The sequence below is a fragment of the Thunnus albacares genome, chromosome 13, assembly GCF_914725855.1.
Source record: "Thunnus albacares chromosome 13, fThuAlb1.1, whole genome shotgun sequence".
In the NCBI taxonomy this organism is placed as follows: domain Eukaryota; kingdom Metazoa; phylum Chordata; class Actinopteri; order Scombriformes; family Scombridae; genus Thunnus; species Thunnus albacares.
Genome location: NC_058118.1, coordinates 213937 through 241839, shown reverse-complemented (window position 1 = coordinate 241839; position 27903 = coordinate 213937). Strand labels below are relative to the sequence as shown.

General features: G+C 39.3%; 1 protein-coding gene across 1 annotated transcript; it reads right to left on the bottom strand.

The window, feature by feature from the left end:
• On the bottom strand, positions 1-27851 carry riox2 (ribosomal oxygenase 2). Its single transcript, XM_044370490.1, has 10 exons — positions 27766-27851; positions 19257-19709; positions 14431-14550; positions 11563-11691; positions 11176-11279; positions 9025-9127; positions 5287-5452; positions 5084-5172; positions 4796-4906; positions 1-795 (listed from the first exon to the last, which is right to left on the bottom strand). The coding sequence occupies exons 2-10, from the start codon at positions 19701-19703 to the stop codon at positions 628-630; spliced, it is 1437 nt and encodes a 478-aa protein (XP_044226425.1). The 5' UTR covers positions 19704-19709; positions 27766-27851; the 3' UTR covers positions 1-627.
• Positions 27852-27903: the final 52 nt, after the last annotated feature.

Sequence of the window (27903 nt, the reverse complement as noted above, 5' to 3'; positions counted from 1 at the left end):
TTACACACACCACACAACTTTATTCAACACAGTACATCATACAAACATCAAAATGTTCAGCTATTCCTGCTTTAATTCACTTGGATAACTGTGCAATACCTATTCTTACAGTCAGGAGGCAATTAGCATTGAATTAAGCATGGTCTAGCAGACAAAGTAAGGGATCAGCTGGTTGGGAGACAGAAAATGAAAATGCAAGTTCATTAACCAGGAAACCTGAGTACACTCTAACAGGGAGTATGTCAACTTACACCCCCTTTCGTATGCATGTGTGAAGCTGGTCTACTGAATATATCAATCTAAATGGAGAAGTTGTGGAGAAATATATATCATTTAATTTCAGTGAAGAGGAGTCAGAAAAAACTGTTCTCCATCTCAGTCATTACAGCTTTAAAAGTGAAGTACATCTATTTTAGAGAGGCTTCACCCTATGCACACAAGAAATCACAAGAATCAAAAGTGTGAGGTTCAAACACACAAATCCATAGGTTACACAACAGCATTAAAAAGCTAGAGTATATAACTTCTGACACTTGCAAGAAGAGTCTTGAACATTCTGCATAGTCTGTCATTCAAATGTGCATTTGATATACAATATAAACTGAATTTAATACTTCAGTAATATTTTTACATGGTGGTGTGCTCTAGGACATGCAGCAGGCCCTCACTCCAGAGGGCCAGGACCAGACTGAGTTTGGCCTCCTGTGTGGGCAGTTGGAGCTGGGCCACAGCCAGCTGCTCTGCCTGCTGGAGCTGCTGCAGGGCCTGGAGATGAGACAGAGAGAACTGCAGACCCTGCAAAGACAGACAAGGCTTGGACATTCAGGGACATCCTCAAACATATTCACACATTAATCACATACATCAAGGAATGTGCTTGATGTAGTCACCTGGTGCAAGACAAGTCAGCCCCCACCTTATTGCCAATAAGTCTATATATGCATTATTCATTCTATAAATCCCTTTTCTGTATTTTACAGTTCATTGAGGTTGTCCAATTTACTGCCAGAAACACAGATGTAATAAGGAACTGTATACTGTGTATACATTCTGACTTTCTTACCCCGTCTTTGGCACTCAGCCCCATGCCCACTAGATCACACTGAAGACATAGATCTTTAAAAACAGATCACAAATAAAATTTGTAATTTCCTGAAACTGTGCTTAAACAGGAGGAAATAACGCATTTTGTTAAGGGCTATTTTCAGCTCTGGACATCTGAACATGTCACCTAGTGCAAAAGTGTTGCTCATTGATGTGTTTTTAATAGTTTTTATTTATTTATTTTAACAACAATGGAGCTCTATAGCACAGAAGCTTTTTCTTCAGGCTCTGTGTTTCAACAAATTCAATTTGAAATAAAATAATGGATACTACATTATTCCTACAAGTAAGCCTCAGCTTCAATTTGAGTGGGTTTACATCCGTATAAACACAATTGTGTGGGAGATATTGCCCTTTTAAAAGATTGTGGCCAAAGTTTAGGGGTTCAAAAGTAATTGGACACTTGGCTACTAAATGTTTCTTAGACAGATGTGTGCTGTTTCAACATTAGTTCATCATTCTGAGTTACCATTTAGATTGAGGTGAAGTCTGTCAATCAGTGTGTAATACGTAGTGTAAGGGATTACAATGTAAAATTCAGTTACAGTTACTAATTCCAGTAACATTCCATTACTTTTACATTTGGGGCGTTCGAATTTGGGACATTTGGCGTGCTTGCTGTCCAACTGGGATTAACAGAGGGTTGGTATCCATGTGGTCTCTGCAATCAGAGCTGACAGACTGCTGCAGAGGAGGAGATGTGCAACTTGCAGTAATTCCAAAGTTGTCTTATTCACATATTATATGTTCTTAGCTGGCTTGCTAATGTTAGCCACAGGTACATCTACATTCAGGAGTCACCCGACACTGGTTTAGTTCAGAGTTGGAGGGTGTGTGATTTGTACAGATGAGGTTGGGACTTCTTGAGTACTGTGTGCAGTCACTGAGGCTCAATATGAGATTGAAATACTTACTAGTTTGAACATGCTTGCAAAGTTTCATTATCCTAAAAGCTTCAAACATGTATTCATAAAATGAAAATTCACACACGAAATCCAAAATGACTGTCTTCCTGTTGGGCGAAAAATAAAGAAATAAAAAATTCTGGGCAGAATGAGAGCAATGATCCCACTGAATTTCATGAACATCAAAGCAACTTTTTTCCAAAATGGCTGCTGACTTCCTGTTGTCAATAGGTGGCACTATGACTATGATGCAATATTGATATGTAGATGTGTTGAGGCCTGGACTCCTATCAAGCATATGAAAGTTGGGGCAGATTGGACAAAGTCCAGTGGAGTTGCAATAACTTCCTGTTTCATGGCGAAACATGCAAATTAACTGGCACACCACGTCAAGGGCGTTCAATGAAAATTCACGATTTTGATAACTTTTCATTGAAAAGATCCTTAGACAACACCGACCAAATCTGAAGTCGCTCTGATTAATTTTCTAGGAGGAGTTTGTTAAAATACAATGCCTGCAAATGGCAAAAATGGAGGAAAGTAATTCAAAATGGCTGACTTCCTGTTGGACTTTGGCTCTAAGAGGCTTTTTTAAAAGTTTGGACATAATACATGTGCCTACCAAATTTTGTTAATTTACGTCAAATTTAAAAGGTGGGGGCTTTGACTTTGAAATTTTGTAAGGGATGCTATCAAGCCAATTTGCCATGTCCAAGCCTAAGACCCATATCAGTTATCAAGATTCGCCACTTCTGATGCTTGTGCAAAGTTTTGTGAGTTTTCAAGCACCCCTAAAATTAGGGGGCGCTATAGCACTGCCGTGCCACACACAAGCCCATTTGTGATAACAAATCAAAATACTCACTAGTTAGAACATGCTTGCAAAGTTTTGTGAGTTTCTGCACATCCAAAAAGCCTCAAACGTGTTCGTAATATTAAAATTGACAGACCAAATCCAAAATGGCTGACTTTCTTTTGAGTGAAAAAAATAAATAAATAAAAATAAAATAAAATTTCTGGGTATAATTAGAGCAATGATCCCACTGAATTTCATGAACATCAAAGACACTTTGTTCCATAATGGCCCTGCATTTGCGAGTGCTATGGAGCCTGCTGGCCACACCCCAGCCCAGTCGCTACTTCACTGACTTCCTGTTGTCAGTAGGTGGCACTATAACTATGACTCAATACTGACATGTAGATGTGTTCAGGTCAGGATTCTCATCAAGCATAAGAAATCTGGTGCAGGTTGGACGATGTACAAAATTTTGCCATTATGAGACAGTTTAAGCCATAGAATAAATTAATGTGGTTGTTGCGAACAGATGATAGGCTTGGCTAACTTCAGTCATCAGTGCCAAAGGACGAGATACTGCTGGCAAACACAGATCACATGAACTATGGGGCTGCAGGGGATTTTTTGCTGCAATACTGCCAGTGGCCACTAGGCAAAATTGGAAGCAAGGCTGCGTGGTGGAGCCATATCCAGGTCTTATTATACATCCATGGTTGGGTCAAGCGGGACTCTACTATAGACTATATAAGATGCATGACATGACAGCTCCCCAAAAGTGAAGCCAAAATATCTTGATCACCCCCTGTTGGCTGGTTGCAGTACAAGTCATAAATCTTGCCCCCTCCATGTTAGCAGAGGGGACATCGGCCAAATTAAAACAAAAAAAACAACCAAATTGCACATCAAATAAATTTTTCCCAAAGAAGATTCATTTTAGGTAGTTACCTAGGTATCATGCTGATATATGTTCAAGTGCTCATTTTTCAGTTAAGTTTGTTTTAAATTAGTTATTTGACAATATAAAAAGGGGTGTGACGTAATGATTGGCATAGAAATACTGTCTACTTTTCTCCACCACATTTATTTGACAGCTTTAGTAACTAGTTACTTTTCAGGTGAAGCTTTAAGACAGTGGATAATATAACAAGGTTTTAAAATACAACACAGATGATTGAAGATGGTTAAAGATGAAACCAGTGGTTTCCAACCTTTTTGGCTTTTAACGTCTCACATTTCAAATGTCAATGAGTTGTTAATAGCTCTACCAAATAATGATTTTTCCCTCTGAACTTCTCACATGGTTTCATTTCAATGAATTATCAAATGATCCAATATTTCACCAAAAATCAAAGATAGAGAAAAAAATCCAAAAAATGAAAACCGATTTGTGTATCAGAACTTTGTTTTTTCTTCTTTCCTCACCCATTAATCATCTCACAACCCCTCAAATTTATCTGGTGACCCTTTGGAGGGACCCAACCCCTAGGTTGGGAAACACTAGACTAAACTAGCTAACTGTATACAAAGTAGTTCAGACTAGCTCCACTTGGGCAGCTACAATAGTAACATGCTGCTTATATACTGATGCTTCAGTATTGATAATCTAATGATGTCATATATAACAATATATCAGTCAGAGGGACCAAACCACTACTTTTACCGCAATACTTAAAACTACATCACGCTGATAATACTTATGTACTTTTACTGTAGTAGAATTTTTTTTGCAGGACTTTTACTTGTAATGTGCCTTTTACTTGTAATGTACCTTCCAGTGTTTGGAAGGCACAGAAATGAGCAGTGCAAAGAGTATTTTGGGTTGGTTTTATCTGGTGTTATGATGGTTTAATCCAGGATATAGATAGGCAAAGTGAAGTTTGTTTAGTTTAGCATTATCACTGTGCCAGCCTTATCATTTAGGAAAAAACATCCTGTCAGAGCCACAGGCACCTCAGCATGGACAACAGGATTCAGTAAGTCTATAGCTTACCCTAGAGATGTCCCGTTCGTCCTCTTCATCACCACTTTCACCCATCATGTGGCTCTCCCTCTGGTTCTTCAAAGAATGTAAGACGATGACTACCAGCACTGTGGCCTCATCCTGAAACAAACACACAGCAGAGCATGTCACTGAATTCAATCTTTTCTGTTCATCAGGACATCTGACCAGTGGTGGCAGAATGACAGAGGGCACAGGGACATTGCCACACCAGACACTGAGCTTCATTTAGAGTTAGAACAAGCTTAGTGCTTAAAATTATAGCCTCAATGGACTTACTGTTCTCTCTTGGCTAGGCTCCACGGTTATTACCATGTGGTCTTTAAATCTCAAACACACTGTATCCTCCAAGGCAGGAATACTCCCAGCTGTGACACATACACAAGGTTACAGTCAAAAAATAAAGTAAATTCTTTAATAAGCACATAGTATGCAGTTCCCTGTAAAGGTTTGAACACATAAATTGCCACAAACTCACTCACATGGTATAAGCAGCTGCTGCTGGCTGTACGGTGGCAGTCTATTAGTGATGAAGTCTCTCTTCATGTGAGTTGAGTGGACTTTCTGCATCCCTGCATCTATTCCATCAGCCAGAGATCTGAGGTAAGCTGCCAGTCGACTGTTGGTGTCCTGGCCTTCACTGCTGCTCTACACACACAAAAACACAGCCGACAAACCCTCATGAAGTAAGTATGAATGCTTGTGCCTGAAGATGTGAATAAATGTTTTTACATTCCCTCCAGTAATAGTCCAGCAGAAGTTTGCAGTGGTTGCAGGTGTTAAGTGATTTTGGAGAAGAGAGGTCTGTACGTGTGCCTCCACCAACTATGACTATGACTCAATATTGACATGTAGATGTGTTCTGGCCTGGACTCCAGTCAAACATGTGAAATTTAGGGCAGATTCGACAAAGTCCAGTGGAGTTACAACAACTTCCTGTTTCATGGCAAAACATACAAATTCATGGGCACGCCACATCAAGGGTGTTCTGTAAAAAGTCAAGTCTTGATAACTTTTCATCACAAATGGATACTGACACTGATTTCGGAGGACTGGCTGCACTGGGAGTGAGCTCCTGATTACATCTCAAACTTGGACCCAAAAAAGTGGAACATTTTGCAAATTAACACTCAGCAAGAACAGAGGAGAAATCATCATCTTTGGATATATTTTTCAAATCAAAACAACTAGATAGGTGTCAACTGCTAACTGCTGTTATCAATATTCCAAAGGAGATACAGCACTAAAGAAGCTAACAGAAGAGTATTTTTTTTTTTAAAACAAGAAGAAAACTTAAAGGATCCTTGCTGGTGATGTAATCCATGCATGCTGGAACCTCTCTATGCATCCTGGACTCAAGCAGTGATGGCATATACTGGGATATTTTGCAATCTATTCCTCTGTCCTGCGGTACAGACAAGCCCAGGTACCAGAGCGAATCACCGATCCAGTGGACCGGTCATCTGCCACCCCATTTCAGGGAATAGAAGGTCTCCTCTTCATGCTGATCCTGCTCTCTGGAGATGTTCAGCTAAATCCTAGACCAGTGACCCCTAGAGTGCTGCACAACTTTGATGCTGATTTGTGCCCAAGTGTGTCCGGGACTCCTCTGGCGCCAGTGTCGAATGAGCAGCAACTTTCTGAGCCGGGCTTCTCCCTTAACAGACTAAACTTTGTTAACACGAGAGAGACACTGATAGGTCCAGTGTCTCTCTCACAAAACCTGCTGCTGACACCACTGTGTGTCGAAACCCTGCAGTGAGGAGGCAGAGGTTATTCAAAACCTTCCAAATTGTCAATCATGCAAAAGTCTTATGGGACCCGAAGCTGAAACCGAGGGGGCTATTCAGTGGACATTTTAACATCAGAAGCGTTACTGCAAAGAGCAATCAGCTAACTCATCTTGTGTCTGACTCAAATCTGGACTTTCTCTGTCTGACTGAAACATGGTTGAAACAAACAACTCCTGCAAGTGTGTTCACAGTGCCTGGATACCAATGTTTCAGAAGAGACCTGATGGAAGAGGAGGAGGGGTGCTTTTTTATGTGAGAAAACATCAAATGTGAACATGTGGTTTATAATGCCGGTAACATGTTAGAATATGTTGGGATAAAAATAATGTTATCCCAACAAATGTCTTTTAACATCATAGGCGTCTATAGGCCCCCACCTGCAGATGACACTGTCTATGATCAACTCACAGAAGTCTTGAAAGAGTGCAATCTCAACAAAGAATTATTACTTATGGGTGATTTTAATGTGAACTGGGAGTATAAAACTAAGAGGAAAAAACTAAAAATGATCACAGAGAAATTCCAACTAGAACAACTAGTAAAAGGCCCAACTAGAATGCTCCAGTACACAAATTGATCTGATATTTACTAACAAACCAGAAAGAATAACTAAAAGTTATGATTTAATCACTGGATTATCAGTTCATAACTTGACCCTATGTGCAAGAAAACTGACTAAAAGTAGATTTAAAACCACAGCAAGTACCTAAGCTAAGCAAGAAGAATTTATCAATGAATTTAACAGCTTGAACTGGGATGATGTACTGTCCTCTGATGATCTGGACTATGGCTGTGATACTTTTACTTGCAGAATCAACTCTGTAAAGGAAAGATTTAATGTGAAGATACAGATAAAATCTAAAAATAAAAACAATTTACTGTGGTTTAATGAAAATTTGTGTAAACTAATGAAATCTAGAGATGCTGCACTAAGGAAGGCAATTAAAACATTGATAATCTCACAAGGAGGGACCCAAAATTTTTAGGAGATTTTAAACTCAAAGTACAGGGAAAGTTAATTGAAGATCATTTTACTGTTGCTCCTGTCTTTAATATTTTTTTCCTTTAGTCTGTATATGAGTTAGGAAAAAAAATTATGAAAAGGAAACTTGATATTGTTCCTATAGATGCTACAGGTCAGGTTTTCGAGTTGGTAGAGACTAATGAGTTACAAGTAAACAAAATCATCAGCTCCTTAAAAAGCTCCAAAAGTAGATATGCTTTCCAATTTGACACCATGTTTGCCAAATCACACAAAGATATTTTAACTTTCCCTATTGCTCATTTAATTAACTTCTTTTAAACACAGCTCCTATCCTGACAACTGGAAATGTGCCATTGTCACGCCCATTTTTAAATTTGGAGACCACCTTGAGGCCAGTAACTACAGACCAATAAGTATACTGCCAGTACTCTCAAAGGTTGCTGAGAAAGTTGTCATTAAACAACTGACAACATTTCTTAATACAAGCAATTTCTGTCTACAATGTGTGCAGTTTGGCTTTAGAGCAAATCATTTCACCGAAACTGCTATCTTGCACTTAATAGAGCAAATTAACTTGAAAAAGGAGGATTAGTTAGTGCTATATCAGATCTGTGAAAAAGCATTCAATACAGTCAATCATGATGTTTTAATATCGAAACTCTCTAAATTTAACTTCTCATCTAGAGCACTGACATGGATGTCTTCATATTTATCTAATAGGATACAATGTGTTAAAGTTGGTGACACACTGTCCGGTAACATGAAGTCCACAATGGGTGTTCCACAAGGGTCAGTGTTAGGTCCCCTATTATTTAGCCTATATATTAATGATCTCCCACAGTGTTATGATGTAGAACTACAAATGTATGCAGATGACACCGTTGTGTACACACATGCAAAAACAGCTGAGTTAACTGCTGCTAAGCTAACAATTGCATTGGAAAGGATCACACATTGGTTTGATCAATCATGTCTGAATGTAAACAAGACAGAAGGTATGTTTTTCTCTAACAACCATGGTACAACCTCCTAACGCTGATATTCTCATCAAGGGTGAAAGGAATGACATAGTCACTGATTTTAAATATTTTGGTGTGACACTGGATCCAAATTTGAACTTTAAGAAATGTTAAAAAAAACTGTTAAAACCATAGAGTACATCTTAGCAAATTTTAGACATATTAGAAACTGTCTCTCTAACAAACCATTGTGGTTTTAGTAGGCATGGATGAAATTAAAAAAGATATTTAGGTAGTGATGACAAATAATAATGATAAAAGGTAACACAAATATCCCTTAAGTATACTGGAAATTGGTGACCTCACCTTTTGTTTACCAAATGAAGGGAGGAGAGCCAAGATGTGAAGAGAAGGTGAAGGATTCAAAGGTAACGCTTCACTCTTATAACTTGTTTTTCATTTTATTATTAAATAAGCAGTTACCAGTAAGAGTCTTCTGTGCATGCCCTCTCTCAAGCTGACATCAGTCCTGCTGCTGTCACAGAGCAAGCTTGGAAATACATCCAACAGCAAATCTCCCCATGACCTAAGGTAAGAACAGGTAGAGAGTACAGGTGAGAGTGTATCAGAGAATGTGACATTATTTATCAGCCACATCACAGAGAGACAAATGCCTAACAACTGCCCAGGGTTTACTTCACACTACCTTACACCTGCTGCCCACCTGTCTGTATAAACGAGCCCTGCTCATCAGGGAAAGAAGACGAGCCACTATAACTTCAGTGGTACCTCTCTTGTGTATTATAATCAAGAAAACTTAAACTTCTGCTCCAGCAGTAAGCCTCAACTTTGGAAAATGATGGAAAGTAAAAGCCACAAAGTTCTGCTCCATAAAATAAATTTTACTTTCATAAATCTCCATTAAACTCTCATATTTGACAGCATTCTGAACTGCATGCCAACGGACAGACTGCTAAAGACTACAGGGGCCGATGTTGAGCCTCTTCCTGCTGATCTCTTACTAGCTTGGTGGCTTCCTGGCTGAAAATCCTTTTTTATAATATCTTGTGTTTCCAGTTTTTATTAAATGGCGCATTTCTTCCTATTACAATCCCAAATCAAGCCCTGAAGTCCCTGCAGTCAGTGGAGCGCAACTGTGGTGCCTGGCTCCCAAAGCTGTGGCTGCCTTGATCTTGAGAAGTTCTTGTTGCTTACATTTACATGACATCAGAGCAAGTCAGGGTCAGGTCAGACCGAAATCTAACCAGCATGCCAGTGATGGCACTGGCAATCACCTGGCTTATTGCAAATGAGCCAATAGTGTCCCTGACAGCACATAGCTGTCATAGCTGATTGGTGTATTGCTCTGTGGGACCCCTTACCCAATCTCTTCCTCTTTCACCTCCTTCCAAAACACTCTGGCAACAAGGTAACCAAGAAATTTATCCAGACTAATCTATTTATAAAAACAAGGAGGCAAGTAGAAAACAACACACATGCTGTGCTATGGTAACATAAGGCCACTGTGAACGTTTTAACAAAGACCCATCAGAAGAAAACAACTTTTCCTGCTTTCTTCTGTTGGCTTGATGTACATTTGTCCACAGCTCCCACTACAGTATCAAACAGTAATAGCAACTGCTGCATGGGTGAGAGTGCGAGTATGCACACACCTGCAAAGGAGATGGCAGGTCGTGTGCATGCCGAGTAGGGATGTGCAGAGAGCCCAGTATTTGTATTTGTATCTACATTAGTTGAGGCAGCAGAATTATTTATATTCGTATTCGAATAAAAGTGAAAATAGGTGTGAAAATCTAGTTTTTGTTTTTATTACGCTTTTAATTTTAGGAAATTAAAGTGTTAAAATAAGAGTTTATGAATTAACTATCTTACATAGGACGTCCCCACAGTGGGTCTCGAACTCGAGCCTCCTAGATCATTGAAGACTGCACTGACCACTGAGCTAAAATGAAGTGCATTGCAGATGTGCAGACAGACCTCTACTTATTTATACACCCCTAACACAGAGACACAACAGCGTATAATGTGTAGAGAAGGACTTCAAAGGTGATTCTTGCTTTCCACTGAGAAAAAAGGAACAACAGGTTATGGAGAGTCCCTTGAAAGCACTTGGGTGTCAGTAACTCAGCTTTATCTCTGGGAAACACCCCCAACTCTGGAGTGATGTCCAAATAAGGAAATGTGCATCATGTAGCAGGTGAATGTGACTCCCCTAGTTGAGACCTGCTGACAGACGTTACAGCAGAGCAGAGGAGAGAGACTAAGATAGTGATGTAACCAACCTGTGCGCTCGTATTTGACAGGTTTTTTTTCTTTCCGAAAACAAATAAAAATCTTTAAAATATTTGTATGAAATAAATGTTTATAAAAAAAAACAAAACACTATTTGTGCTTTGCTGAATAACGTATTTGGATTCTGGCCCACCCAAATGCAGAGTGCTTAATATTCTGGCTTGTGTTACTACCTAGTGGTGACAACAAGCTTTTTCTACACCCTACCAGCAGTGATGTAGCTTGGCACTAAAGTACCTCTTACACCAAAGTAGAGCTAAAAACACCCAACACTGAGAGCTGTGAGTTAGTGAAGGCTATGGAGAAGAGGAGCCCTCATACATTCTCTGATAGGTGCTGAGAGTCAGGTGGATGGAATGGTCCACTCCTGCTGGAGTGTTGGCTTGATGGATGGTTCCTCTGGGGAAGTACAGAAGATCTCCTGCCTGTGGAGAGAGCTGACTCACTCAATATAGAAAACACATAACTATTTTATATTCCAAATAAAAATGAGACATTTGGCTCATATTTTGATTACAGGTTGAAACAGTTACTAGTCATTGTACTTGTTCAATATTTGCAGTGACAAGATCCCTTCCTAACTCCAATATAAGATATCTGGTTTTGTTGACAAAAATTGTGAGCTGCTATCGTGCAATTAATGAACTGATAATATCAGGGTAATTCCAAAACGGCAATCAGAGGTCCCATTCAGTAAGGGTGTTTTACCTTCAGTACAATATCATGCGTTGGGCTACCAATCTTCTCCTCTGACTCCACGCTGTATTCTGCTGCCAGTGGAACAGTAGGACTGTAGAGACGCCAATGTTTCTGTCCCTCCAGCTGCAGAATAAATACCTGGGCAAAGAGCACCATCAGCATCAGGAAAAATACATGTTACTGAGACATCCAAGGCTGTACATGCCGACTGCTGATCAGATCCTGCTGATCTTTTTAGCCTACCACTTGCAAGCCTTCTTCATGGCACTTAAGGTTCTTAGCTGAGAAACTCTGAAAATTCAGAGAAACAAAAACTCAAGGACTGAAATTAAAGCAACTATAACTAACTTTTTCTAGTGACTAGAGAGTAAGTGAGACTCCATAACAAACTCCTCACCCCTCTTGCCCTGTTTCCTAAGCCTACGCCCTCTGAACTATGGATGTGTGGATACAACAGTGTGAAGCCGAACGCGAACTGAAAACAGAGTATCACTGCAGCATTTTCTCAGCAATATGTCAAGTGACAAGGTTTATAGTTTAGCCAATTATGTTCAACAGTTTTAGTATTTTTTGGCGTTGTTTCTGGAGGTTGTATTTGCGTTTGTCACATCAATTACAATGAGGGGCTGGCAGAGGGAGAGAAAGGAGAGGCAGAGAACACCACATCGGCATCTAGTTTCAGTCCTCTGTCCCACTCTCTTTGGGCAAAGGAACACTGTCTTTTCCATTTAACTGGTACTGTTTGGGATTTGGTCTGGCTGATGGCAGCTGTAAGATCATCCATCACTGGCTGAATAGCCTGTAAAAAATATGGACATAGTCACCGTTACCCATTGGTTTGTGAACTTCCGTTTTGAAGCCTCGAGTGTAGCCATTTGACCATCGGCCGATTTGGCCGTCGCCATGCTTGATTTTTGGAGCCAGAAGTTACCATATTTGGACAAGAGGGTGGAGCTGACCATCGTGCTAGCTGCTAGCTTGGTTAGCACGGTGCATTTACAATCTATGGTTGACAGTGATAATGCTAATGCTATTTTTTGCAAGTGAAAAACAGGCCTAAAACTGTTAAAACAAAATGTACTCACCAGAAAAACTGATCATCTGACTCATTGATTGGTGTTTTATTACAACTGCATGCTGAACAAGACTGTTTTTAGGTGACCACAATGTTAACTTTAGTGAACTGAAAACACACTGTGAAATAGCAGCAGATACGCCTATATGCAATGGTTACATTACGTAAGCAACGTTGTCTCCATGGTAGTGACTTGTCAATCACATCGTAGCCACGCCCTAAAGGATACGCTGCTTTATCATCTATTTTACTCTAAATGGGGCCATGATTTATTCATATTGAAGAAGACTTTAAACTAGCGATTTAGACCATAAACTCATTAGGAAACTGTTTACTGAGGTAAAATCAAGTGAGAAGTAGGGTTACTTTCTCAGACTTCCATACAGTCGGACTTCTTTTTGCAGCCAGTGGAGTCACCCCCTGATGGCCATTAGATAGAATGCAGGTTTTTGGCACTTCCGCATTGGCTTCATTTTTCAGCCCCAGAGGTTGCCGCTTGGTCTGGCCACTGTTCCAATCACGTCACCTCAAAACCTCCGCTAGATGCTGGGCAGGGAGAAGTTATGGACTGTACTTGTAACTGAAGGGCTGCAGACAGCACAGTATGGCTGAGAGTGATGCTACTTTTTTGTGATACCACCTCATATCTGATCTGATCTCATTTGATCATTAGTAAAATGTCTAAAACCTTAATTAATGCACCTTTAAATCGCTGAGGTGGACATAGAATAGCTGCACTCTCATCAAAACTTCTGTCTCATTTGAAAATCCTACTGTGCACTTTTTGAATGCTCACTATCTATTTTAACCACTGCCCTTCAGAAAGTGTATTTTCACCAGAACAACCAGGTTTAGGAACAGCTTTTTTCCTGTTGAAATAACAACTTGTGCACAAGTTGTGCTGTTGACACTGTGTAATGAGCGTTCTTTTCCATGATGTACCGAAAACAAATTCCACCGAGTCTGGCTGTATGACCAAGTCTAGTGAAATAATTGTTAAATCTTTCAAAAAATGTTGAGCTGATTCAGTCCAACGAGCCAAAAACAGCTTTTCATTTCTCTCCACTGGCTCCCTGTTGCTAGTTGCTTAAGTTCAAGTCAGTAATACTCGCTTACAGAGTGGCCACCAGCGGGGCACCCACCCACCAGAACTTCCTCAGGTTCATGAGCCTTCTCATGCTCTACAATCTGAAAATGAATGAGGCTAGTCCTACCGTCCCTCCTCTTCAGAGAGTACTTTCTCATGAAAATATGTTCTCTCTCCCTCCCTCCTGCTCTCTCTTTTTTCAAAGGCATTTCCTTGACCTACTGTGGCTACGATTTTACCTTATTTGTGTGTCACTTTGAAGTATTTGCCAAATGAATACATGTAAACGTACAATTCTTATGTACTGACATTTTATGCTACTTGTTATCCCCCCTACATGTATGTGACAGCTATAGTTACTAGGTACTTTTCAAATTGAAAAAAAAAAAAACACAGAAATGACTCATTCCGATTTTATGTACATTGAGCTGAATATGCTTGTTGTATCCTTTTAGTTCAATAAAAATGTAAAATGCAAAGACTTTTTTTTTCACTGTGACATTGCTAATATTTACTCAAGTAAAAGAACAGCACTTTGTCTACCACTGACCTAATTACATGGTGGACTGCCATCAGTGGGTAATTCTAAAAAAGCTTGTGACTAGCTCTTAGTGATTCTTTAGTGGTCATAAATAGTTAGTGGAATAAGGGTTATGTATAAATAAGAAGTGGCCTTAGCTGTTGAATGAGTCATCTCATTTATTCACTGTTGTACCTCAACATCATCATAGTGAGCTGGAAGGCCTTGGGACTCCTGTGGGGTGATATAGACATTTGAGCCCACCAAGGCTCCAAAGAAACACTCCAGCTTCTCTTGGATCCTCCACAACTCATCCTGACAACACACAGAAAAAAAGGATTAATTTTAGGATTCATTACACTTTTTCTGTTTTTTGATGAGCTCTAGCTCTTGTTCCTACAGGCTGAATACACTTACTATGCATCTTCCATATGAATGTAATATGTCAATTTAGAAAGTTATCAGCAGTGGTAGATATTATGTTCTGATACATACTGAATATGGAAAACGTGTTCTTGAAGCCCGAGATTCAAGACTAGAATATATGAATGAATTCTATATGTTCTATTAGTGTATTATCATTTCTTAAGGATTAGCTATTATTTATGTGACCTGCACTTGTACACTAAATACAGACCATGAAACTTGATCACTAAATATGACAGAAGTATGCGATCCTGTTGGGAGTCATTTATTTGCTGGGGTTTGGGACAAGTGTAATGTAAAGTTCACTGAATGTTTGATCAGATTCCAAAAACTGTTTACCTCTTCTCTTATCAGATATTTCCTGATTAATATCAGAATTATTATACAGCTTATTATCGAGAAAAAACAAATAATGATGCATTTGAGTTTTGCTGTGAAAATGCTATTTATACATGTTTATAGGTGTTTATACTGCGTGATGTCAAAAAAATCTTTTGGTGTGTATCTGGTATACTGCTGAAACTCAACAACTGGAACAATACCAAGTATCATATAAAATTCAATAAAAACCAGTGTTGATGCTGTTGTTTCATTGTATCTAAAAAATGGCAATATGAAAAAGAACCAGATTAATACCTGGGAGCTGTACAGCTGCATTTATTCTTTTGCCCACTGAGTGGCAGTGGAACTTCACAATTCCATACAACATACTAACTGTTTACAGTATGTACTACATACTCTGTTCAGCGTGCTGTTTTTGCAGATAGCATGCAATAAAACAACACACCTTACCGTTTGCACAAACAGGAAATGACACAATGTGCACCATTTCAATCAAACTGCAATTTTGGGATGCCACTGCCAATTAAACTTCACAAAGAGAAAACTAATAAAATCAATAAACCCTGAACTTTTCATCATAAACCCCTTTCAGTCCAGAGAAACAGGGTAGAGCCAATTATGTGATTGGCTGTGGCTTTGGTGTAAATGAGTGTACAGCCAATAGCATAACTGGCATTGGCAGTTATGTTATTATACATTATTAATTATTATTTCTGTTTCAATCACCCTTGTGAGATTAATTGTAAAAATACATAAATACATAAAAATATCAAAATTTTAGGATGCATCATAAGTTGACTTGTGTACACCACAGGAAATAAAGGTGTGCTTTGACCATGCAGAGGACAACAGTCATGTCTCTGTATCACTGGTTTATTTTCTCCATCAAATTCAGATTGTAGGACCAGTGTGTCAGCTGAGAAGAAAAGGGGAGTTATTAATGAACATTATCTCTAAACAGAGAGCATTGTTTTTTCACTTACCTATAGTTGCTCCTATCTTCAGCTTATACTGCATCACAATAGCACATGCAATGCTAGGGTGGGGCTAGATAAGGGTGTATAATTACAAAAGCCTGACCAAGGATTTATCCGATGTTTGACATAAACTTACTTCATTTGGCTGCTCTCTCATATTTTCTGGTTGATCTGGTCCAGTTTGCCAGTAGTTATTTACCATAGTGACCTCAGCATAGGAATCACCTGCTTCAGATCACGTTGCTCACATGTGAGATATATTTAGCTATTATAAATGCAGCTCAAGCTAACCTGTTATTGATGACCTGTAACAGGCTACAGTGGCTACTCTGCTGCTGCATTCCTGATAGTGCTGATTACAATGTCAGCATACCATAACTAGCAGCAGAGCTTCATTCAGCTACATGTGCTTATTCGACTTGTTTATTCATGTATTTACTGCAAACACCACAGCCCCACCAATAAATAAAACAGCCCCTCACTAACCCTAGCAAAAAAAATAAATAAATAAAAAATAAAAAAAATCTATGGAGCTGCCTATGCACAACAGAAAACAAAACTACAATCACTTAAGTCAAATGTGTCATAAACATAACATGTTGTCCACTTGTTCTGAAATGATGAATTTAAATTAAACATGCTAACTATTCTTTACAGTTTGGAATGATTCCATAAATGCACGCATTTTCTTCAGTCCAGGTCATCTAAACTAAAACACTTCATTCTCTTCTCTTCCACAGTTAACTGTATAGTAACCAACACATTAGGACCTTTGATTAGACACTTCACCTCAACCTTAAAACTGAATTGGCTGTTCAATTGTGCACAGTATCAGAACTCACTGGTGCCTCAGTGGGAGAGCCAGGGGTGCACTTTACCATTAGGCTAGGCAGGCAACTGCTTGGGGCCACCAACTAACAGGGCCCCAAACAGCTATAGATTTATTATGTGTAGATATGAATAATATCGAATTATGTTACTATTCTAACTCATTGCACCCTGAAATAACTTACAAAAGGCCCCCAAAGCATTAAAAAAATATATACTTGTACTTGAGAGGAAAACATTGTAGACCTACTCGCTACTACATTTGACTGACAGATAAATGTTACTGGTTATGTTGCAGATTCAGATTTTACTCACAAAATATAACAATTAAAATATGATGCATTATTATTCATTAAACTATCCAGCATTATATAAAATAGAATTAAAACCTTCACCTTGAACAGATGTTAAGTAAGTTTAAGTACTTTTACAGTACTTTTACTGTGCAGTATTAATAGTTTTACTATTGATAGTTAACAGTTATACTTTACAAAAAAGTTTTGAGTACTTCTTCTACCACTGCCAATACCAACATTCCCAGTTGAAGAAAGGGCAAAAATAATGTAAGACAGTTTTTGCCTAGGGCAAAATCACTAAATCCATCCGTTGAGTGAGCACATGCCACACACAACTGTCTCCCTTTCTGCTGTCTGTCTGTGAGCAGTGGACACTGTGATGAACTGATTTAAATCTGTTCATCACCAAACTTTAGACTAATTTATTGATGGTAACTAATGTGTTTTGATATTTAACAGTGCACTCTTTGGAACAGCTGTCTGGAGGAAACATAACTAACATGGCTATGAAGCTTGGCATCATATAATTGGCTTGATTATGACAGTCAGATATCTGATCTCAAACATATCAAGTTATAACATGATATGTGGTCTAGTTTGAATATATGTTTACTATTTGGCATGTGGGGTGGGGAGAAAATATTGCTGTATGAAAGTCCATTAGCAGCTGCTGAACTGGTGCTTGTTCCCACTTTACTCAATTGGTGTTGAGTAAACACCAAATGAGAAATAGTTGTCTATACATCCAGCATAAACGGAACAACATTCACATTCATTTAGAGTTGTTTGCGTCCACCTGATGAATGTAATTCAACATTCACTTTGGTTTGCTCTCCACCAACTCCTGAGAAAAACATCTGTCTCTTCAGCAGCCAAAGGTTCCAAATGTTCCAAATGATCACCAGCTATTTTGTCTGTTGGTGCTGTGCACATAGTATACAGTGGGTTTATCAGAGCTGCCCCATAGAACAGCAGTCTGTGGGCTGACAGACCATAACAATGAACTAAAACCTCTGTAGAACTGAGAAGAAGTGGAGCACCCTGGTTGCGGAATCCTTACTGCACATGACACACTAACTGCAACATCCCAGGTTCGATTCTAGCTAGGGACCTATGTTGCATTTCATACCAATCCCCCCCCCCCTTTCCTGTCTGCCTCTTCACTGCCCACTATCCAATAAAAATGCCCAAAAAATAATCTTTAAAAAAACAACTGAGGAGAGCTGTAGAGCTGATAATAATTCTCTGTGTGTTCGTCAATATGAGTGAGCCATTTCACAATACACATAGTCAATTAACCTGAGTTAATATAAATATATCTATATGTGCAGGTTTAAAGGGAAACTTTGGGATTTTTCAACCTGGACCCTATTTTCCCATGATTTTGTATCTAAGTGACTAATGGGGACAACAATTTTTGAAATTGGTCAGGTATGAAGTGAGAGCGCCTCAACTGCCAGCTGCGAAACGGGCTGCAATGTAAAACTAAAGGTGCTTGTTTTTGCCACTGACAGGCTCAGATTGTTATTATACGTGTCTGAAAACATTATGGATCCCTACCGAGAAATAAAACATTTTTCTTTTCCTTTCACTTGATCTGGTCTGTTTGTTATTGTGTCTCACCAAGTCTTGCCCAAGGAGAAGTCTTGCTTTGACATCTCACAAGAGTTGAGTTTTTGCAGGAAGACAACAGTGGAAACGTGAGTGAGAGTTTGAGAGAGGAGCTCTGGAAAGATTTTGTTGTGTTGGAGTACAAAAAGCGTAGCTTAGTGTTATCTAAAAGCTTTTCAAAGTCATGGCTGAAGATTTAGCTGATTATTTAGCTGTCTTCCTGCAACAACAAGTCTCATGAGATTTCAGAGCAAGACTTCTTTGAGTGAGACTTGATTAGACACAATATTACATTGATTACATTGACAGATAACCTAGATTACATTGCAGCCCGTTTCGCGGCTGAAATATTGTTGTCCCCATTAGTCACTTCCAGGTTGAAAATTCCGAAAGTTTCCACTTATGAAATGTATCATAAAGGAAAGACGGACTAATTACTGGGTTAGTCCGTAGTAACAATGAACTAACAATAGCAGTAAAGTCACTTAGCCCAAAGCCAACAAAATCATGATATCTCTCTCTTTGCTAGCAGCACTCTCACCTTAAACCTCTGCGGTTGGTGGAACTGGATGGTGGCCTTATTCTGAACCAAGCTCTTACTGAGAACGTTGAACTTAACTTGTCCATCCTTGTTGAGTACTTTTTTCTTGCTGTTGATGCAGCGAACAACGTTAATGTCCCTGTAGTATTGCAGACCCTGAGAGCACAGGCTCTGCAGATCTGACATCTGGAACAAAGACTGGTAGTAGGAGGCTGTGCTGAGATCAGACCTCTGCAGATGGAGGGGTTTCTTTTCCCAGTACTCCCTGAAGAACTTCTCTGTCCCCATTGGCTGGATGAGGCTCTGGAACAGGCTGGCAGGGCTGTGGAAGCACAGAGAGGATGGAATGTCGCTCTGCTCAACCTTCCTTTGTTTAGGAGGGAGCTGCTCATCATCATCATCATCTTTGCTCCATGTCACATTCTTTGCTTTGCTTTTCTTTGGCATTGTTATCTGAGGAAAAATTAAAAGAATATGTTAATTAAAAAAAAATAAAATAAAAAAAATATCAGGGACAAGCGATTATATATATATATATATATATATCACATGAAAAAGGCACGTTATTTCACAAGTGGTGCCATGCCACAAAAACAAAAGCTTTTGCACAACTGAGGAAACTTGTGTTGTTTATGTAATTCAAAAATAGTCTTCCTGATAATATTGTTGTGTATTTGAGTGAGCAAAAAGCTTAATCTCTCTTGGAAGCAGCAGTTCTTGCTGATGAATTTACATTAAGATGTAAAAATGTGTTTTCTTTGTCTGTGTCCCACAATTATTTAGTTTAGTCAGAGGGAAAATCACCCAGAAGTCCTCTGCGACATTCATGATAAGCTTGCCTGTGCTCTGCCAACCAGTTTATTCAAATAGAATATACTACAATACATAAGAGTATGCATCTGAGATAAGCTCATTTTGAAGCTTATATGAACTGTGTGTGTACACTGTGATGCACAGTTTATGCAATATTTAATAGTTTTGTTTGAAAAATTGTAGGTCTCTCCCTAAATACCATTTTCTTTGTTTCTGTACTTTGCAATCAAAGCTTTTGTACATGAGTTAACATGCCTTCCTAATGCATCTGATTTAGGCCAGCGTTTCTGTGTTTTTCTATTGTTTCCGTTTATGAAACACTTTGAGAACCAATGTTGCCTGCTATACTGTATTGCTTTTTATTGTGTATTTTCCTACTTGTAACAGGATGAAATTTCTGTCATACATTAAAGTAATATTTTGTGAGAATTTTAGTCTGTTGTGCATATGCGTGTGCTACACTGTGGAACAATGATCTGGCACAGCGAAAACCTCCAATGTCATCAGATTGAGCACCGGCTCCCCCCAGGGCTGCATGTTCAGCCCCTTACTGTTCACTTTGACGACCCATGACTGCTGTGCCTGGTACAGACTATACAATAATTAAGTTTGCTGGTGAACTGTGGTGGGTCTTAACAGTCAGAATGACAAATCTGCATACAGAGCTCAGGTGGAAAAGCTGGTGACGTGGTGTAGCTTGAATAAGTTTACCCTCAATGTTCCCTCACCCTCTGCACATCTGAAGCTCCATGGTGGAGAGAGTGGCAGAGCACCAAATTCCTCTGTATAAACCTTATTAAAGATCTCACCTGGAGCTGTCATGCCACACCCATGGCCAAGAAGGCCTGACTTCCTGTGTTGCCTGAAGCAAGTGAGCCTCCCTCCCCCCACCACCTTTTACAGAGGCTAGAGCTTGTTTAAGAGCTGTATCTCCACATGGTTTGGGTCATGCGTGGATAGTGGACCACACAACAGTGGAGGTCATAAGAACTGCTAATGGATGGATGGATGGATGGATGGACAAACAAATATTTTATAAATCGGGCAAAAATATCATCCATGAAACACTGTCAAATATTCTACATGTTGATAGTGAAGAAGTATTTTTTTTAAAGCTGACTGATTCAGCCATGGACATAAAATCAACTTCATTCATTTATTCAGCTGGTGATTACCGTACTCAATGTACTGTACACTTTAACTAAGGAGCATATTTTTGGTTTGATGAATTACAGACGGTGGTTAGATGCTAAGTTCTAGTAGAGAAGAGTTGTGTAAACCAGTGGTTCCCAACTGGTGGCTCATTCTGAGTTGGTTGCAAGCATTTAGGTCAACTTCATCAAAAACAAAATTATTTTGAAATGTAGCAAGTTTCCTTTTATTTTGAAGTACTTGATGCCAGCTTTATGGGTCATGTAACCTTTGCTTTGCATGTCCGTTGACTGTCGTGGTCTCTCCAGACACAGAACAAATATGCTCCACAACATGCTGAATACAAGTAACAGCATATATTCAGCTTGATTTTACTAATGCTGAACACAAAAAAGAATTAGAAAACATCTTATGCACTGATGCAGTGAAGGACTGGCCTGGCTTGAAAACAACTTTTCCTCACTTAATCATTTTTAAACACTGCAGCTGTTGTATTTCCCTGTTCTTTGTATTAGGCCTGTTTACATGTTATGCTGTAAAAATAGCTTTAGTGGTAGAAAAATAGTTTTGACTAAGACTGAATTAGTTGTAACTGCTGTTGCAAAACCCTAATGTCACGCTGCAATTCTGGTAGCAATGTTGTGCTGAGCAAAACATGTTGCTGTAAGGTGTTTCCGGTGATCGGGCATGCACTGATTATATTACTTGCCCACCGCCCCTACCATCGTTTTGCTTTTTTTTTATATATAGAAATAAAACCCATTTAGTTCATTTTCAGGTATCAGTGCCCACATTCATGAAATAAAATTAATTTGTAAAATTCTACATGTGTTATCAATACTGAGTCGGATGACGGATGCTACTGAAAATAACCTGAAAGTGCCTGGTCCATGATTAACTGCAGCAGCAATATGGAAAAGCAGAATGTCTGTCCTCCCTCCTGCTCTCTGCTGTAAACACACATAGCTGTTATTGGGAAGCTGCTCTCATGTCTCCGGTCACTGAAGCGTCATCGTCACACAAATGCTCTCTCTCTCTCGACCACACACTCACTACACACTGAGCTATTCCTTAAGAGGAGCTACTACTTGTATAAACACATTTTAGTTTAGAAAACATCTTAATACATTTTTTTTTTTTAAATCCCTAATACTCAGGCAACTCAGGCCCGGCAGGCCACTAGGTTTGCAATACACTGGCAGAAACCCTGTATATACAGTATACACATCTTCTTGCTCACATCAAATAAGTATATTGTGTATATATAATGCCAGAAATAACTGAATATTTCTGTTGTGGCATGTCAAATTCTTTTATGAGCTGTGTTCCATGTTGAGGCTAGTATTAGATTAATATCTGAAATCTGATATAATATATATTATTGTTGTTATACTATTGATCCAAACAGTACAGCATTAATTGAGTCAAGGACAGAAACAGGCAGATGTGTTAAAGTTGCAGTGTGTAGAATTTTGTGGCATTTGGCAGAAATGTAGTATAACATTCATAAGTATTTTTAATTAGTGTATAATCACCTGTTATCATCAAAAAGCTCTTGCACACCTGTGTAGTCTTTGTGACAGGTGAGGTGATGGAGTAGCCATGTACTAAAAAGAGGAAAGGACACCCGCACACTGTCCTCAATTGCTCAATAAAGATACTGAGGGGGTAGAACTCAGCAGCCGCACATTTCTTTGTTCTCTATTTCTCTGTTTAGCATCTTCAGGTTAGACCAACCCAATGTTACTATCTTTAGAGCTGTCCACCTTTACTTTTACAGCACTTGGGGAAATAACAGATGTGACTTTTCTTCTTGAGAAGTTGCAGCATTTATTAACTGACACACTGTAGTCTGTACTGTATATTTACTGTCAGACTGACAACTTACTGCTAACCTTTTCTTCTGCTCCGCTCGCATTCACCGTCACATCTCTGCTGCTCGCTCTTTCCCACTCACTATGCAAATATATTACACAATGCCCTATTCCTTCACGGAACTATACTACCAAGAGTTTCCCAGGCAAAAACACTGAGTTTGACTTCAGAAACTGGCAGGGGTTGTCGTTGTTATAATTATAGGAGAAACACTGATTCAGTAAATGGTCAGTACGTCCAGTAAACATTGAGTACAGCTAGACCTAGTGGTCTCCATTAGGTTGGGCGAATTCAAAGTTATGAAAACAACGGGGGTGTTTTGAATACACCCTCGTTTTCACAGGTAATTTGTTACTCTGTCCCTCCCACCACAGGAAATAATGGATTCATCCTGAAGACTACTGATGTAGTACTTTTCTCCGGTGATTATTCAACCAATGAGAATTTTGGTCGGACTAGAGCACATCGACCAACTAATCGGCCAGTCGACCAGGGGTCCGTTTCACAAAGCAGGTTCAACAAACTCTGAGTCTAATCCTGAACTCTGAGTTGATGTACTCTGAGATAACAAACTCTGAGTTTCCGGTTCCAGAACAGCTGATTTGAGACAGTTTAATCAACTCGGAGTAGTTTCACCTGGAGTTAAGCGCGTGCACCACAACTATAAAAAGCCAGCGTCATTGGAGCCCCGATTCAACGAGTCACCATGGCAACGGGGAAGAGGAGGGCTGCGTTTTTCACCCCACTAGAGCTAGAAATCTTAATTCGCTCATACGGCGAGTTTGAGCATGTTTTCAGAAAGAAGTGCAACACAAAAAGTAAAACCTTGACATAATCTCATGGGGGTACCTCATTTTGATCATGTTTTACATTGTAAAGTAAATATTAAGTGGCTGTTTGACTGTGCAGCTGTTTTATCCCCAACATAATGCTGGTTTCACACACATAAATGTCTTCTCATCTACATCATGTTCTGTTAAATAATTAAGCCTATTTAAACTAACACAGACTAACACAACTACTCAGCCAACAGAAAGAAGGCAGATGCCCGTAAAACGGGTTGTGGCCGAGCACCGCCACCTCTAACAGAGGCAGAGGAGCTGGCCCTAAGCCAGAATTTAGGAAGGCCAGTGGCTGGCTCCGACATTGTACAAAAAACTTCCGTTTGCAAAGAAACGCAGCGCAACACACAATATCTGCTGGGATGTGAGAGTATGACTATGATTGGTAATGTTGCAAATGTAAGGACGGATTAGGTTGTGTATGTAGATGATGGACTGTGATGTGAAACGGTACCGCTCAAAAAGATAATTGTCTGGAAATGCTAGAACATCTATGCGCTGTCTGATAACCATCTCTCGATGAATATTTAATTCTCTGCACAGTAATGCTGCACCTTCATCCACGGGATTGTTATCAAAAGGACATGCCATGTTAGTGAAAAAGTCGCCACTTACTGTGCCTAATGGACTTCTAATATATTGACTCTGATTTTTTTAAATGACAGACGGCAGAACTAGGCTACGCCAAAACTCGCCTGCTGACTGAATGAATGAGGAGATCAAATGGAGTGTGTGGCTCTGAAAGAGGACGGAGACTGAGGGAAACTTGAGGTTCATTGAGAAAAACCTGGTCCCGACCAGGTTAGGCTCATAGAGTCTGTTACTACGGTAACTGACCAAGAGCTTAAGTTACCCCTCTCTCTGAAACAGGCTAGAGTTATCCCTCTTTCTCTGGTTTGAGTTACCTCCCTTTTTGAAACGGAAAATTCAGAGTTTCCCTCATTTCAGGGTCAACAGACTGAGTTTTCACTAAACCTGCTTTGTGGAACGGACCCCTGGAGACTACAGCTCTAGTGGTTTCGTTAAACTGATGATACTTTTTGTATATATCAAGATAACTGTGAGGAAGTACAAGACTTTGCGACCTCACTGAATGGTTTCAAACAAAATTTTAAGTTTACAGTGGAGTCTAGACATAAAAAGGTACAATTTTTGGATATGTGGATAATGAAGAAGAATGGTTGTCTATCTACCACATTATACCAAAAAGAATGTTAAAAAATACACTATTATTAGCTATTAGCCTTAATCCTACTTCTTTTAAAAAGTCTTTACCTATTAGTCAATTCTATAGATTGAAAAGAGTATGTTCCTCAACTGATTTTATTGAGAAATCTGTAGAGATGGTAAAAAGTAAATGGACTGTACTTGTATAGCGCCTTTCTAGTCTTCCGACCACTCAAAGCGCTTTTACACTACAAATCACATTCACCCATTCACACACATTCATACACTGAATGGTACAGGGGCTACCATGCAAGGTCCCAACCTGCCCATCAGAGAAATCTAATGGACTGGAGGACTGGAGGAGCCAGGGATTGAATCGCCGATCTTCCAATTAGTGGACGAGCCACAGCCGCCCTGTGGCTCAGGAGGTAGAAGTCTAGGTTTGCACAAAGAGGGTACTTGTCTGATTGTATTGAGGAGGCTTTCACATTGGCTTTAAATAAGTTTTGTTCTGATTTATTGAGAAAGAATAACAAAAAAAAAAAAGAGAAAAAAAAAATCAGTAACATGCATTACCACATATTTGCCTAATCCACATATTATCAAGGAAATTTTTGAGAAACACTGTCACATCCTGAGTTCGAATCTTGAGTTGGCACCAATATTTAAGGATCCCCCTTTTTTCATTTAGATGGGGGAAAAACCTTAGCGATTATTTGGTTCATGCTGACTTCCAGTCCCAGAGCACTGCGGCACAGGGTCAGACGCTTTTAAGTCCACTACCAAATGGGAATTATCGTTGTGGATACTGTGCGTGGTGCAATACTACCTTTAAAACTACTTTTTCCGGTCATCCACACACAGGGAAAAAGTTCACAATCAAAAGTATGATCACTTGTGTATCTACTCATGTGGTATACTTAATACATTGTCCCTGTGGACTGGCATATGTGGGCAAAAGGTCTAGACAACTTAAACAGAGGATCACTGAACATAAAGGTTCAATCTGTAGAAATGATCAGGATTATCCCATTGCAGTTCATTTTCATGATTTCAACCACGATATTTCCACATTTCATTTCACTGGTAGAGAAAAAGTGTGCCTGCCCAAGAGAGGGGTCAGGTAACCGTGCTTAAGCAATGTGAAACCTACTGGACACATACATTACAAACTCTCACCCCTAAGGGTCTTAATGATGAACCGTTACTTAATGTGATGTTATAATATGATGGCTTTTCCCTGATGTTGCCTTTTGTTCTTATTCTCTCCATTTTCAGGCATTTTTCTTACAGCATGTAATGTTGTAAATTTATGTAATGTAGTCTACCTTACTTACTTTTTTCTACTTTTTAGATTTTTATGTATTTCTTTATAGCGAATGATTAACTATTACTTAAATGTGATGTTATAATGTAAGCCTATGTTGATGGCTTTTCCCTGATGTTGCTCTTTTCTTATTTTCTCCACTCAGGCATTTTTCTTAAACTCCTGCCTGACCTTATTGATGAGTTGATCCTCTTGACTTTGATGTAATGTCATTTATGTAATTCAGTCTACCTTACTTACTTATTTCTATATTTCCTTAGATGGTTGCTAGTGTTTATTAACTGACTCAGATTACCATTGAGCTGATAAATGTGATTTTAACATTTCCATTACATTTTAAGTATTTTCTAAATGTATATAAATTTGCATCTGATTGAGGTTACCACAAGGTGTAGCCTGTTGCCACTAATGAAATGTTTGTGATTGGCCACTGTGAACTCTGCCTTTGGTATATAACGATGTTTTTTTCAATTGTCAGCTTTGCCTGAAGAGGGTCGTTGTATATTAAAGTATATTTATTGAGCAAGTCAAGACAGTGCGCGGGTGTCCTTTCCTCTTTTTTGTATAATCACCTGAAAATAAGAATCGGTGTGAGCCTTTTATACTTATAGAGGGAGCGAGTCGAGCGGGTCCCCTTCCACAAAGCCCACCATTTTACACCGCCATGTTTCCACAGTAGCGCAGAATGAACAAACTTAACACTGGCTCTAGAGAGTGCCTTCCACATTTTTCGCTGCCACCGTAAGTTCTCCTACGCGTGGAAGGAGAAGGGCATTCAGCTGTTTGCAATCAGCAACTTCATCGCTACGTGCCACTACACACTGCATTTTTAAGTTAGGTGGTATTCGTTTAGTTACCTTTGTTTGGTTTATTGTCTAATTCTTTCTTTACATATTTTCTCAGTATATTGAGAGCTCCAGATAACCAAAGCCAAAATCCCTATATGTTATTTTCCAATATTGTTGATTCTGATCAAGTCTGATATTTCCTCATGGTCTCAACTGTAATGATTTGCCATTTTTGGTCTGTGTATTGCTGTCAGCACATTAATATCCAGGTTCTCACCATGTTCGGGTATAAATCAACTTTCATCCAGATCCAGGTCAAATCCAGATTTCATTCTGGATTTGACCAAAATCAAGTTTGAGGGAGGAAGCACAGCTAGTGTGCTGCACGAGAAGGGAGCAGCACTGCTGGTAGTGTCAGTTCGACAGTGTGGAGCCTGAAACACATCAGCAGCTTTTACGGAAGCCCGGTTAGTTTACACTGTGTTACGTTAATGCTAAGAGTTTGGCATGGCAATGGCATGTAACAACTCCACAAACTCACTTACCTCTCCGGTAGAGTCTCGGTTCCCCCTCTTTAATTCCACATGTCAAGCTTCGTCTTCTTCTTCTTCTTCTTCTTCTTCTTCCTCTTCTTCTTCTTGTAGGATTTTGGCAGTGTGGACGCTACTAGGCGTGTCACTGCC

What these genes read in the sequence shown, in the direction of transcription:
- riox2 (XM_044370490.1), bottom strand. Translation starts at nt 19,703, where the DNA reads ATGCCAAAGAAAAGCAAAGCAAAGAATGTGACATGGAGCAAAGATGAT. An exon ending in GCAGCAGCTGCTTATACCAT is followed by an intron (nt 5,173 to 5,286) that starts GTGAGTGAGTTT and finishes TATGTGTCACAG; the next exon opens with CTGGGAGTATTCCTGCCTTG. An exon ending in AGCCTAGCCAAGAGAGAACA is followed by an intron (nt 4,907 to 5,083) that starts GTAAGTCCATTG and finishes TGTTTGTTTCAG; the next exon opens with GATGAGGCCACAGTGCTGGT.